Here is a 14157-nt window from a genome sequence, read left to right as displayed (position 1 = left end):
CCTCAGGGATCACAGTCCCTGAATTCCCATCACTGGCTCACTAGTGAACCCCCTCAGTTCAAACTTAGGGGCTTCTGGTGATTGGAACCTCTGTTCCTCAGGCCCGCAAGGCAGCACTTACTGAGTAGCTATCACCACTCAGTAGTTTGAGTTCTTTTAATTTTAAACTGTTTCTTTCCTCAGGGATACAGTGTTTTCCAAGGGTTTGAGATGTGCTCCATTCTTTGCTCACTTGCCAGTATTAGCTTGTTCCAAATATACGGAAGTTATCGTCCTAATTACCCTTAACCACCCTATGTGGAAGAATTTCTTATTTCTATTTTATTGTTTTTATTGGTGTGTGTGTGTTCGTGGTGTGCATGTGTGTGTATGCATGCATGCATGCATTGTGTGTGCATGATATGTATAAAGGCCAAAAAGGACATCAGATCTCTGGAACTGTTGTAACAGTCAATTTGAGCCACCCAACTTGGATGCTGGGAAGTGAAACTTGCTCCTTTACAAGATTAGCTCACACTCCTAACTGCTGAGCATCTCTCTAGCCCTTCACGTATCTTTTATTAATTTGAGAATTAATCTATGGTTAGAATGAATTAGATCATATCTATCACCATTTACCTCCAAGTCCCTGCAACTTCATCCTCTGAAGTCAGTCTTCTGACATTTTTTAAATGTTAATTTGTCTACTGAGCCTCTACCTAAGAGGCTTTGTCTACCTAAGCTAATAATGATACAAGGTTTTTACGTTATAGATCTTCAAGTATTATATTTAAATGCATGTATCCTTTTAGAAGATGAATATTATGTCTATAATTAGATTACTTGAAGAGACTCCGTAACTTTTAAGACTTTATTTCTAAAATTATGAACTTACTTTTATAACCACACTACAGAGAAAGCTATGCAATACCAGCAATAGTGTGATGATCAAATTCTAAAGAAAGTCCTAGCCTAACAAAAAGCAAATGAAACAAAACAAAGAACTGACCCCTTTTAAGCACATCTGCATGGAACTGACTTTTTTCCAATGAAAATTAGGTGGAAATAGTTTAAGCCTAGACAATGACCACCTTGTAAGAGAGCACAAGCAGTCTAATGGGCACTACATTATGCTGAAGTAAAGCGGTCCTTTATAAACAATGGACTATTATGTTGATTTTATACAATGCTCTCTCTGATCTTTCTGTAGCCTCTATTCAGTTACTCCTCCCATCTGTACTGTATCATTTTCCTGTGGCCCCATTAGATTGCCTCGTCTTGCCTGTGTTGCTCCAATTTGCCATTATTCATCAGAAACAACATACCTGACTCTTGCCTGTTCTAAAACCTCAGTTCCCTATATAACTTTAAATGTTGGTACTATTTCTAACACATTTTCTCAACTATACTTTAAAACTAAGAATTTACATACTTACACCAGCTAAATTAAATGTAAGTTTCCTGGGTCGATTCTAGAAGCAATTCATTTTGATATGAACTTTGAAGCATCTATAGACTTGATATCCCAGACAGATAAATAATGAAGAAGAAACTAAGGCAAAAACAAAAGCTCATGGAACTTGAAGAAAAATCTTATATGATATTTGGAAAGAGCAAGTCTTCTTAGCAAACCCAAGGGAGGTGAAAAAAAATTTCCTGAAAAAATTACAAACCCTACTCTTGGCCTTATATGCATTCCTATCATTCACAGAAATACTCTTTCCTCAGATAGTGTTATTAAAATCTTCTGTTTTCTGGATGTCAAACTACTCCAGATGATTGAGAGTCAGATTACTAGGAGATGAAGAATGATGAAGACCCTAGAAAGGGTTCAGCTCATGTCGTAGAAGAAACAAGCACATGTTATCATCAGAGAAAGTGGATAGTCTGAAATCAATAAACTCCTTGACATGGGATTTCTCAGTGAAAGAGAGAAGTAAATACTCTACTGATATTAGAAAAAGTAAAAGGGACCAAGAGGAAGGAGACCTGAACACACAGGCAATAGGCAGAGGCAGTAGGAGTTTGGGCGTCTTCTTTTGTTCACATTCCTCTTAGTTGACGATTGCCTTCTCACGGGGCATGATACTTGCATTCCATCCACATGTTTTCAATGATGCTTCTCTTTATTTATACTCCTTTGCTTCAGGGTCAAGGTTAGGATTCTCTGCTAGCATCACTGAGTATTGAGAATGTTCAGATCCAAGAATCAGAGGAAGGTTCTTGAGATTCGTGTGTGGCAAATAAAAAGGAATCTTCCACACAGAAAACTGTCTGCAGTATCTTCCATATCCTTCTTCTTCCAAATCACTAATAATAGGAAATAGCATAGTGGACCATAACCAGCAACTTATACTTTACACCCATGCGTGGATTAAAGGGACACAGTGTGAAAGAGGTGAAACAGTGAGTGCAGTGTGGCAGCTTTTTAGCCCTAGAGTGAGGAGGAAGGGTAAAATAAAGATTTTCTAATAAAGTAAATACTTTTAATGAACAAAAATAGCTGAGAGATAAGTAGTAAGAGATTGTCAAAAATTTTAGAAACAATCATAAAAGACAAACCCCATAAATATTTTCCAAATTTACATCTCCACCTAATGTCCACTTTCCACTAGACCATCCCTGTATTTATCTCCTCACATCCTAGGTGAAGACTCTCAGAAGTAGATGTCCTCTCCACACACCAACTGCCTCAGTGGCCCCAAGGGGTATGATTCCTACTGCTATACTTTTTTTAGGACACCAATATCTCAGTTTGCTTCAGATGTTGAGGGATGGGCATTGTGTCTATGGCAGTGGTGAGCAACTGTGGAAAGTGCTTGCCAATCACAGGGGAAGGTGGTTTTTTGTTTATTTCTTTGCTTAATTGAGAATGAGCATGAACACCCCAATTTTTCTCTACCCCCTTCCTTTATGTCTGCCCTGCTATTTACCAGGAGAGGTCACTTTTACTCATCTTGTACCCTACAGAAATGTGCCCTTTCAGAGAGAAGACCCTGGGGAAATGCTCTTGTCTGTGCTCAGTGAAGCTAAGACTTCCTGTCTTCCATGGTGAAGAATCATGTGACCATCTCCCATCTCCCCTTACCCCCACCCCATCCCCACCCCCAGTTTCCAATTTTTGCCTGGCAATCTTGTCTCCTTCCAATATCCAGGAGGATAACTATATGTTTTTCTTTGGGTTCACCTTCTTATTTAGCTCTCTAGGATCACGATTACAGGCTCACTGACCTTTATTTATGTCTAAATCTACTTATGAGTGAGTACATACCAAATTCATCTTTTTTGGGTCGGGGTTACCTCACTCAGAATAGTGTTTTCTATTTCCATCTATTTGCATGCAAAGTTCAAGATGTCATGTTTTTTTATTGCTGAGTAGTACTCTAATGTGTACATATTCCGCACTTTCTTTATCCATTCTTCCATTGAAGGGCATCTAGGTTGTTTCCAGGTTCTGGCTATTGCAAACAATGCTGCTATGAAACATCGTTGGATATAATGCTTTATGTAGTAGGATAGGGCATCTCTTTGGTATATTCCCAAGAGTGGAATTGCTGGATTCTGGGATAGGTTGATCCCCAATTTCCTGAGAAAACCGCCACACTGATTTCCAAAGTAGTTGCACAAGTTTGCATTCCCACCAGCAATGGATGAGTGTACCCCTTATTCCACATCCTCGGCAAGCAAAGGCTATCATAGTGTTTTTGATTTTAGCCATTCTGACAGGTTGTAAGATGGTATCTCAAAGTTGTTTTGATTTGCATTTCCCTGATAGCTAAGGAGGTTGAGCATGACCTAAGTGTCTTTTGGCATTTGAACTTCGTCGGTTGAGAATTCTCTGTTCAGTTCAATGCCCCATTTTTTAATTGGGTGAAAAGTGAGGAGGGGAGGATGGGGCGGACTCTGGGGGAATGGAATGGTTGGGATGGAGGAAGGGTGAAGGATTAGGGAGCAGGAAGAAGATACCTTAATTATGGGAGCCATTTTAGAGTTGGCAAGAGACTGGTCTCTAGAGGGGTTCCCAGGTATCCATGGAGATGTCCCCAGCTAGTCCCTGTGGGCAGCTGAGGAGAGGGAGCCTGAAATGGCCCTTTCCTATAGCCATACTGATGAATATCTTGCATATCACCTTAGAAGCTTCATCTGGCGATGGATGGAGATAGAGACGGTGACCCACATTGGAGCACTGGATTGAGCTCCCAAGGCCCAAATGAGGAACTGAAGGAGGGAGAACATGAGCAAGGAAGTCAGGACTGCGAAGCGTGGACCTAGCCACTGAGATGGTGGGGCTGATCTAATGGGAGCTCACCAGGCCAGCTCGACTGGGGACTGAAGAACACATCGGATCAAACCGGACTCTCTGGACGTGGCGGACAATGAGGGATGACTGAGAAGCCAAGGGACAATGCACGGGGTTTCATCCTACTGCATGTACGGCTTTGAGGAAGCCTAGTCTGTTTAGATGTGCACCTTCTGGACCTGAATGGAGTGGGGAGGACCTTGAACTTCCCGCAGGCAGGGAACCCTGACTGCTCCTTGGACTGGAGAGGGGGGAGGGGAAGTAGAGGGAAGGGGAAAAAAATGGGAGGTGGGGGAGGAGGCAGAAATTTTTAATAATAAAAGATAAAATAAAATAAAAGAATCATGTGACCCAACTACCAACACATTTGAATGACTCTCCATGATTCTATCCTGATTGCAATTCCATTTTTTTCTGTGTCTTCTCAAGTACTATTGGTGCCAGGTCATACTTTCTGTACTTCCAAAGTACCACACAGGACAATGAGCTTAAATGACGGGTGACAACTTGAGTAAAAAGAAGTAGCCATGGTAAACCTTGTTGCTGAGATCTGTGATCATCCTCATGTTTTAGAATGAGTTCATGACCTTGTTGTTTTCTTTTTATACAATTCTCATACTAGCTCTTAGAAAATCTTTTTTTTTTTTTTTTTTTTTTTTTTTTTTTTTTTTTTTTTTTAGTTTTTCGAGACAGGGTTTCTCTGTGCTTTGGAGCCTGTCCTGGAACTGCTATTGTAGACCAGGCTGGTCTCGAACTCACAGAGATCCGCCTGCCTTGCCTCCCGAGTGCTGGGATTAAAAGGCGTGCGCCACCACCGCCCGGCAGAAATCTTTACTTTAAGCTTCAGTGACTGCATTTGGCATTTCCCAGTGAACTCCATATGAAGATAAGATCTATAATTTCTCCTTAGGCATTAGATATTACCTTCCAGGTGCAAAGAAGGCCATATATAGAGAATAGTCTTATTTAAACTGAAATATAAATTTTAATGGCTTCTAAGCATTTATAGCAACTTTCCTTGGATCTGCCAAATGGAACAAGGAATTCAGAGAGAATAGTTTATGAACTGGCTGTTAGCAGTATATGAAGGAGCAGACTAAACTTTGTGAAGGTGAAATGAGAACCCAGTTTTCCAGCTAAAGGCATCATGAACATAGAGCTTAATGGCCATTCTCTTCTAGTGACTCCTTCCTTCACTGGAGGCAGATGAGAAGGGACTAACATCAATATACTGAGTTACATCAAGGAGGAGAGGATTCTTTCTATTGCCTCAGAACATGATTGTTAAGGGAGTCTGTCAAAAAGCCCAGATGAGAAACAGAAACTGTCTGTGAGTTTAGTTTTCCATTTTCCCTACCCTATTTCTAGGTCTTGACATTGGCAATTTTCCTAAACCTGTGAAATGCTTTGCTGATTGTCTTATCTCATCTTATCATGTCCTTTCTTTCTCATGTCCCTGTCTCCTTTTTTCTGTCTTCAGGCCCTGTAACAGGAACTTGACCAGGGTCAGAAATGCAGCTTTACGGGATTCAGAAGATCAACCTCCCCATACACTTTATGTCTTCTCTCTCTAGGATTTTTGAAGTGGGGAGTTGATGACAGCTGTGAGGTATCTGCACATATGAGAAGTAGGAATATGGAGAACCAACAACTAAAATTCTTCAGTAATCTTGTCATAAAGAAAAGAACTAGAGTGAAGAGTCACAAATCTGACTCGCATTCTGCCTTCTCCCAACCTCCTTCTCTCCGTTCTTCTGTTTCTTCTCTGTGTGTGGTGAATTGAGTTCTCAGAGAACAAAAATAAACATTTTAATTCAGACTCTATGTTTTGTGTTGTATTTTACAGTAAGGCTCTCTAGAGGATGCTAACTGTGAACTCAAGAGTACTCTGACATTCTATCCAGGCCTAAGAGGAAATGCCTAATGATACAGGCTTAACTTTTTACTGTGTAGAGTGTGGAGCTGGCTCATGCAAGGCTATGTCATGAGGAGGCAAAAACATTATCCATTCCATGAAAAGTCATTTTCTTCTTTTACACCCAATCTACCTTGGAAGGAGACATTTGTAAAATGTGACTCGGACACATAGTTAGTGTTGACATAAGAAGTCTTGGAAATTATTACATCCTTAGTCCAAGGGAAAATATCTGAAAATTCTTTAAACCAATAGATTTTCTTTAGACTAATTAGAGAATGGAAGTAACCAAGGAAATGTTGTTTGGTATTTGCAGAAACACCAAAACCTTTTAGTTTCTGCTTATTTTGTGCAACCTTTAGTGTTACTATCCATTAGGAACATTTAATGGAAATTTTTAGAAATTCCTGAATTTATAATATAAATCATCAAGGGTAGGAAATGCTTGTAATCTGTACTTCCTGGCAGGCCACAATACTCTCATGGAACTTTATGCTTCCTAACAAGGACCCAGCAGGTTCTGATGATGAAGAGCCAAGAACAACCCCTCCTTCCTCTGGTGGTGGGAAGAAAAAAGTAACTGTTGCATCATTTGATAAAGGATTTAATAGAAATAATATAGTATATCCAATAAAAAAATTGTATGATATATATAGAGAGGCAAGTTCTAGGAAAGGATCAAACAGCATTTCTATAAATAAAGCACGAGAAGAAAAATGAAAAAATCTCTTTTATCAGCCAAGTAAACATATTCTATAAAAAGCTAGTAGCCTTATGGATTTAATAATATCATCTGAGTTGAAAATATAATGAGATAATGTGATGAAAACATGGATCATCATATGCAAAGACCATGGGATGAAAATAAAGCTTATAGACAAAAAGAATATTAAGAAGAGAGGAGAAAGAGAAAGAGGTAGAAGAAATATTGGAAGAAATACAAATCCACACTCCCCCAAATCAATGATGAAGAGTACTTGCTAGATCCAATCTTGTTTATCAGAGATAAACAAGAAAGACTGATAACACAAGCTTAATTTAGATGATAATAATTCAACATGCAGATTACCAAGAGTAATTTGAAAAATACTGAAAGAAGTCAGTCATTTTGGGAGTAGATTGCATATAAAAGAAGTAAAATAATCAAATAAGATGTTCAGAAGCACAATTAAGTAGAATAAACTAGTAAATTTGCTGGCAGAAAAGGCAAATACAAAATAGAGTTTTATTGACTGAAATATTATTTGCAAAGGAGAAGTAAAGACTTTATGTGGCAAAGCTTTTCAGAATTGATTTCCATCAAATGTGTCCCACCAGAAATGTTAAAGTTGTCCATGGTAAAGAGGAGTGGTAGAAGTCCAGATACACAGCTATTTCAAGAAATGTTTTGAAAACATATGGAGAAGATACAATTATTTCCCTACTTTCAACAAGATTAAGTACAAACAATTTTAAAGGAATATGACCGGCTTTTGGATGATTATAGCAAAAGAATTAGTGAAAGAAATCATGGCAATGCATTAAGGGATTAAAAAGAAGAGTGTGTACAATCTGTCTCATAATTAATACTTCCTCCTTAGCTTGTTTGAACTAGGAGCCAACATTGATCTCGAGACACTCTTCATGCATTAGGACTTTTGTATTTTCCTTGTATTCAATTGCTGGAGAAACAGTACAGGGTATCTCCGTCTTATAACATAAAATCTATTTCTCATTTTTCTTTTCCTCTAAAATAGCTGCTACATAATCATCAAAAATTTGTAAACTGTTCTGACCACAGTGCTTTCTTTCACTCCTAAACATTATCAAGCAACACAGATTCCTTTTTCCTTATGAATCGTTGATATTTATATGATGGGGGCACTTTTCAAATATTTTTTTCCTAATTTGTATTGGCTACTTTAGATATGTTAATAAGTTGCACATATGTGGCTGACAAGTGAAATTTGTCAACTTGCTTTTCATGTAAGAAGCAATACCAAAAAAACCTGTGAGTTACATAGTTACATCTGTGTTACAATGTTTTTTTTTTCTAGAAAGCAATCACTGTACTTAGATTTGCAGAGTTTCTATTTACTCATAAAAACTATTAAAACATTTGAACACAAGTGTTAAAATTTATTTCAGTTAACTATTTCCCTGTTTTATCAAATTAAAGAGTGTTTGAAAGTGATGAAATCTTTACTGTGTATATGTGCTACTATAGATGGAAAACAAGGCATTGCATGTGGGAGGCAAATATTCTACCATCAGCTTACACCCAAAGACCTATCCTTACTTTCTGCTTTGAGATAAGCTCTTGAATAAGATTCCTTGAACTTATTTTTTAGGCTTAGAGTTTCAGTTTTTCTGACTTAGCTCACTGCCCACTGATTATCTTGGATTTCTGGACCTGATTGCTGATGACTATTTGCTACTTAAAAGTATATGAGTGGGAAGGATGCAGGCTGATAACTGCATTAATCGAAGTTAACACACTAGATCATTTCTTTGGTATCCGTGAAAATCACCCTTATATACTGAATATGAAATGAAGAGTACACTCATACAACTACTGTGAACGGGTCTACATGATCCCAGTGAATATGAGATTCCACTCTGTGGATGGTCCCCAAGGTAGGTACCAAATTGCCAAACTAAAGTACAATGAACTAACCTCAGAGAAGTATATGCAGGTATGTTTGTTCAGCTGTTTTTTTCTTAAGTTTCTAACAAAAATGCTGACTTATTGAAAGCTGATTTTAAATACTGATATGAAACTTTATCAGCATATTTAAGTCATTATTTTATGAATTTATCATTTGCAATCAATTAATTTTCACTGAAGTTGTCTAATTTACTGAATTCTTGCTAATTTGTTTTAAGTATTTCAGACAGGTGTAAAGAAATGCGTGCACAATTGTGATTTTCCATATTGATTTTATTACAGTCTTACATTTATTTTCCTTATCTAGCACTTTATTTTCCTTAACTGCCCATATAATAATACCTAAAATTTATGTCACAGCATAATTTATGTTCCAATACTGCTGTAGTTCATTTCTGTTTCCTGGAACAGAATATCTAGTAAAGGGTGTGGAAGGTTAAACTTCACTCACACCTAGGGTAAAGCAGTCCTGCTAATAGGAAGGAGGTAATTGTGAAAGTTCTCCATCTCTGCCAGGAAGATCCTCCTGTTCTTTCCGGGAACCTCCTTAGTCCATGCCAAGCACTACCCACCATTCTAACCTGCATAAGCATTCCAGTTATTCACTTTGGTGCTCCTCCCTCAAATCCTGTTATAAAAGCATGGCCATCTCTGCCTTGACAAACCATCCCTCTCAGCAAGATAGGTAAGTAGAAGCTGGAAGATAATGAGAGCCTTGCAGGGTTCACTTCTCACTACAGGAAGGTGTTCCATGGTTTTTGCTCTCACATCACACAGAGCTTTATGACTCAGGAAAGACTACGTATGGAGCTATCAGAGCAAGAAAGAAATACGGATTTCTTGACCACAGCGGGGAGATGGGACAAAATTAGTGTATCCCTGCAAAACTAGTGAAAGAAGGAGAGTTATGGTCCTTTCTGCCTGCATTCTCTATCCACACCACCTGGCGTGACTCTGATTGTTCCTCCCTGACAGGCAAGATGCTGTCTCGCATAGCACTCACCAGCATGTCCTGGATGCTGCTCTCCTGCCTGATGCTCTTTTCTCAGGTTCAAGGTAAGACTTCTATGTCTCTAGCACTGACTTCGTGTGAGTGTTTAGGATCATGGAGTAGAGGAAGGTCTCATAAGGAATAATGATGGTTATCCATATTGGAAAATGGTTGTGATAGTTCCACCATCCTGAATCCCCCTGCCCCGGGCATTGATTGTGGAAGGTATCATGGTGGTCTGTCACCAGTGGAATAATAGGATTTGTCATTTTGTCATGATGCTATAATTTCTATTGGTAGAATGAACAGGTAGAAATGATGATAATCCATGAACTCCATGGGAAAAGAAGGATAGGCAGCAGAAATTAAGCCTATCAGCCTAGAGTTGGTGGAGTCATGAACTAATAGATAGTAAGGAACAGGAAAAGAGGTTGCGTCATTTACTAGGTCTGCACATTATAAAAAGTCTCAAAGACTGCACGGAGACTTGATAATGATTTCCTTCCAAGAAATAGCTTACCAAAACAGGCCTATTTTGACCAACCCATCTAAGTTCCACTTTTCTTTTCACCCCATTGCTCTATTCATCTTACTCCACCCCAGGTGAAGATTCCCCGAAGGAAGCGCCATCACCACGCATTAGTTGTCCGCAAGGCTCCAGGGCTTATGGCTCCTACTGCTATGCCTTGTTTCGGATACCACAGACCTGGTTCGATGCAGAAGTGAGTGCTGGGGTGTGGAAAGTACACGTGGGTCATGGCGGATGTTGTGTTCTGTTTTCTCTAGGACTTTGTGTCCGAGGTGAATAGTTGACTTTCAGTATAGCTTGTCCCCTCACTTACCTCTGCCTTGTCATTATCCAGTGAAGCCTAAAACTCCGTTTTATTCTGTTCCTCACACAGCTGGCCTGCCAAAAGAGGCCCTCAGGGCACCTCGTGTCTGTTCTCACTGGAGCTGAGGCTTCGTTCCTGTCCTCTTTGGTGAAGAGCACAGGGAACAGCTACTCGTACGTCTGGATTGGGCTCCATGACCCCACCCTGGTACGATTTCCTCTTCTCTATTTACTCTCACATGTCATTATCACATAGGCACACTTGCTGAGACTTCCCAGAAAGAGCCCTAAAAGACACAGAGGTCAGACACGGGGTTACACTGAAACAAGGGAAACCATCAGGGTCTGTTGTAGAGCTGAGCTCTATGAGGATTCCTAGATTTCAGATGAAGTTCATGTGACTCTTACTGACTTTTATTTGTTTTTTTTTTTTGTTTGTTTGTTTGTTTTTGTTTTTTCGAGACAGGGTTTCTCTGCGGCTTTAGAGCCTGTCTTGGAGCTAGCTCTTGTAGACCAGGCTGGTCTCGAACTCACAGAGATCCGCCTGCCTCTGCCTCCCGAGTGCTGGGATTAAAGGCGTGCGCCACCACCGCCCGGCTCTTACTGACTTTTAGAAAGGTCTCACAAGAGGCCTTGGGAGAATTCACTGTCAGTTTCAGGGGGCCTGCATACAGTATTATCAAGAAATATAGAATAAACATCCTACTTCCATTTTAGAGGAAATTGCTGATTTACTACCATTTATATTTTAAATAAATTTCAGTGGGTCCTAATTTTATCAGTAGTTTTAGGATATATAAGTAGAAATGAAGGCAGCAATAATTCTAATGCTATGTTCTTGAAAATTTTGATCGACTGAGTTGTGGAGGTTGGAAGGGAATCCAGAGTTTCATTGAAGGTTTCATACATGCAGAGCTTTCAGGACCCTAACTTACATCTGGTTCCCTCGTCATCAGGGTGAACAACCCAATGGAGGTGGATGGGAGTGGAGTAACAGTGATGTGATGAATTACCTTAACTGGGAGAGGAATCCATCCACTGCCTTAGACCGTGGTTTTTGTGGCACTTTGTCAAGAGCTTCAGGTAAGAACCACCTTACCTAGAGGCATACCCATCTTCTCACATTTCCAGGCACCTCTGAGCTAGGAAATGGAATGTGGTTTTGTTCTCATCTTCTTTATTGGCATCTTGGATATCTCCTTCATTTGGATTGTACCACTGGAGAGCGTGAGAGAGTGACTTTTAAATTGAAGCCACAGATTGAGGCATTTCTTCATTATCTTCTCAAGATCCATATCCCCAATTATTTAACCTTTTTTCTCTTTCCAGGATTTCTGAAATGGAGAGATAATACCTGTGATGTGAAGCTACCCTATGTCTGCAAATTCAGTGGATAAGCTTATCCAAAAACAAACAGCTTGCATTTGTCTTGAAGCTCATCACAGACAAGAGTCCAAATGTAAAGAGCATCTCCTAACCACAGTTCATATCAAATCCCACATCTGCTCTTTTTAGATGCTGTCATAGTCATGTCATGTCTATATAGGCTGGGGTGGTCTCAAGTCTCAGAGAACAATAATAAAGCTTGAGTCACACTTTGAGTTTTTGTGTTTCATTAAAATAATATTTATTATCAGTATGTTATGTATTGTGTAAATATGGGTGTGTAAGACTATAGCTTGACTGTGGAGATCAGAGGGTAACTTTTGGGAATCCGATCTTGCCTTCTATATTTTGAGACAAGGTTTCTCTTGTTTTTTGCCACATAGTAAACTCACAAGGGTCAGGGTAATTTTCCTAACTCCTTTGCTTCATAGGAGTACTGACTGAGTTTATCAATGTGAACCACTTTGTCCAGCTATTTTTAATGATTCCCCTGGGAATAAGGGCAAATCAACTCAGGTCATCAGATTGGAGGGAGGAAACTTTAGCCTACCAAGCCATCTTGCTGGCCCTGTGCACCATTCTTAATTGATTTTTTTCTATAAAATATATTCTGATCACTCATCTCCTCTTTCAACTCCTCCCAGATCACCCCCACCTTCCTACCCACCTTTTTTCATCTATCACTTTAAAAACAATAAACAAATAAATCAAAAACAAGAAACAGATCCAAACTCTGCAAAGACATGAAAATGGAGACTGAAAACATTTAAGCAAATTACACTAATGTTTGTCTGGATGGCAGAGGAGATATCTGATAATTGCATCTCAGTTCTATTTGTTCAGACAGTGTCTAATGGTGCTTGCTTACCACTACACTGTAACTAAGAATGTAGGCCATGCTCGTTGAGGGTTGTACTGTGATTATAGGAAGGCATTACCTTCCCTCATAGTGTCCCAAATGAGGAGTGATAATTGATGTTTTCAATAGTTTAATAATCATCTTTGAATTCTAACACTAAATAATGCAATCTATATGAATGATAATCTTTGCTGAATATGGTAAAAAAAAAGTTAACATAATAGTGCAGTCATAAAGACTAGAACCTTCTTACCCTCTTTCCAAAAAGCAAAAGAGAAAATCTGTCAGTACTTTCTTTTTGGGCTAATGAAAGAATGGAAACAATAGGGAAAATCTGTTTCCTTGTATTTTCAGGACCAAGGGCATAGCTTTCTCCCTCAAAAACTAAAAACAAAAAAGTTGGGAGAATGGCTCTAGGCTGTGTGGATCCTTGGTGATAGGAAGATACTCCTGTAGTCTCCATTTCTAGGGAGTCCCAAATATTCCCATGGGAATGCTTTTCTCACAGCGTTCTTCAGGTTTTTATGATAAAAGTCAAGTATAACTTCTTCAAAATCTGTCAGATGGAGTGGAAAGTAATCCTTTGAATTCAGCCTTAAAACACTTAGCTCTTCCCAAAGCATGGGCAAAGTATTTATCCCGCTTCTTCCTCCTTTATATTTCCTGTTTCTTCTGTAATGGAGAAAGCCAGGACATGCTTTTGTCAGTCTTGACCTGGGATGTAGACCACACAAACACTAGTATTTATATTTTATTGATTGGTTTTTGTATGTGAGTGTGCATGTACACACGCATCAGTGGTCACACCAGTGTTTTTAGGGTGTCTAGGAAGTGTTCATCCTCAGGTTCTGTCTACCTTGTTTCATAATATGGGGTGTCTCAGTAGCCTGGAATTCTTCAATTCAGTCCTGATAGTTGAGATCTATCATTCTTTGTTAATGATGTAGGAGGGTCTTTTATCTATCTGTTGTTTTATTCGTTAATTAATAAAGAAAACTGTTTGGCTTGATAGGTCAGAACATAGGTAGGCGGGGAAGACAGGACAGAATGCTGGGAAGCAGACAATGAGTTAGATACCGTAGCTCTCCTTTCCAAGATGGACGTAGGTTAGATCTTTCCGGTAAACCACCACCTTGAGGTGCTACACACATTAATAAAATTGGGTTAATCAAGATATGAGAGTTAGCCACTAAGAGGCTAGAGCTTATGGGCCAAACAGTGTTTAAATAAATACAGTTTCCGTGTAAT

The 14157-nt window shown here is 39.2% G+C and overlaps 1 protein-coding gene across 1 annotated transcript; it reads left to right on the top strand.

Annotated features, from left to right (window-relative positions):
• The first annotated feature begins 9517 nt into the window (after window positions 1-9517).
• On the top strand, window positions 9518-12226 carry LOC119807717 (regenerating islet-derived protein 3-beta). The gene is made up of 6 exons (XM_038319819.1): window positions 9518-9526; window positions 9817-9897; window positions 10436-10554; window positions 10735-10872; window positions 11621-11747; window positions 11994-12226. Exons 2-6 carry the CDS (start codon window positions 9822-9824, stop codon window positions 12059-12061), a joined length of 528 nt encoding a protein of 175 aa, XP_038175747.1. The 5' UTR covers window positions 9518-9526; window positions 9817-9821; the 3' UTR covers window positions 12062-12226.
• The last annotated feature ends 1931 nt before the right edge of the window (window positions 12227-14157 follow it).

The sequence above is a fragment of the Arvicola amphibius genome, chromosome 2 (genome assembly GCF_903992535.2).
Source record: "Arvicola amphibius chromosome 2, mArvAmp1.2, whole genome shotgun sequence".
NCBI classification, from domain to species: domain Eukaryota; kingdom Metazoa; phylum Chordata; class Mammalia; order Rodentia; family Cricetidae; genus Arvicola; species Arvicola amphibius.
This window is presented reverse-complemented; position numbering and strand designations above follow the sequence as displayed.

Excerpts from the sequence above, each read along its gene's own strand:
- LOC119807717 (XM_038319819.1), top strand. The coding sequence starts at position 9,822 with ATGCTGTCTCGCATAGCACTCACCAGCATGTCCTGGATGCTGCTCTCC. Across the intron at positions 9,898-10,435 it reads GCTCTTTTCTCAGGTTCAAG|GTGAAGATTCCCCGAAGGAA; the intron begins GTAAGACTTCTA and ends ACTCCACCCCAG. Across the intron at positions 11,748-11,993 it reads CACTTTGTCAAGAGCTTCAG|GATTTCTGAAATGGAGAGAT; the intron begins GTAAGAACCACC and ends TTCTCTTTCCAG.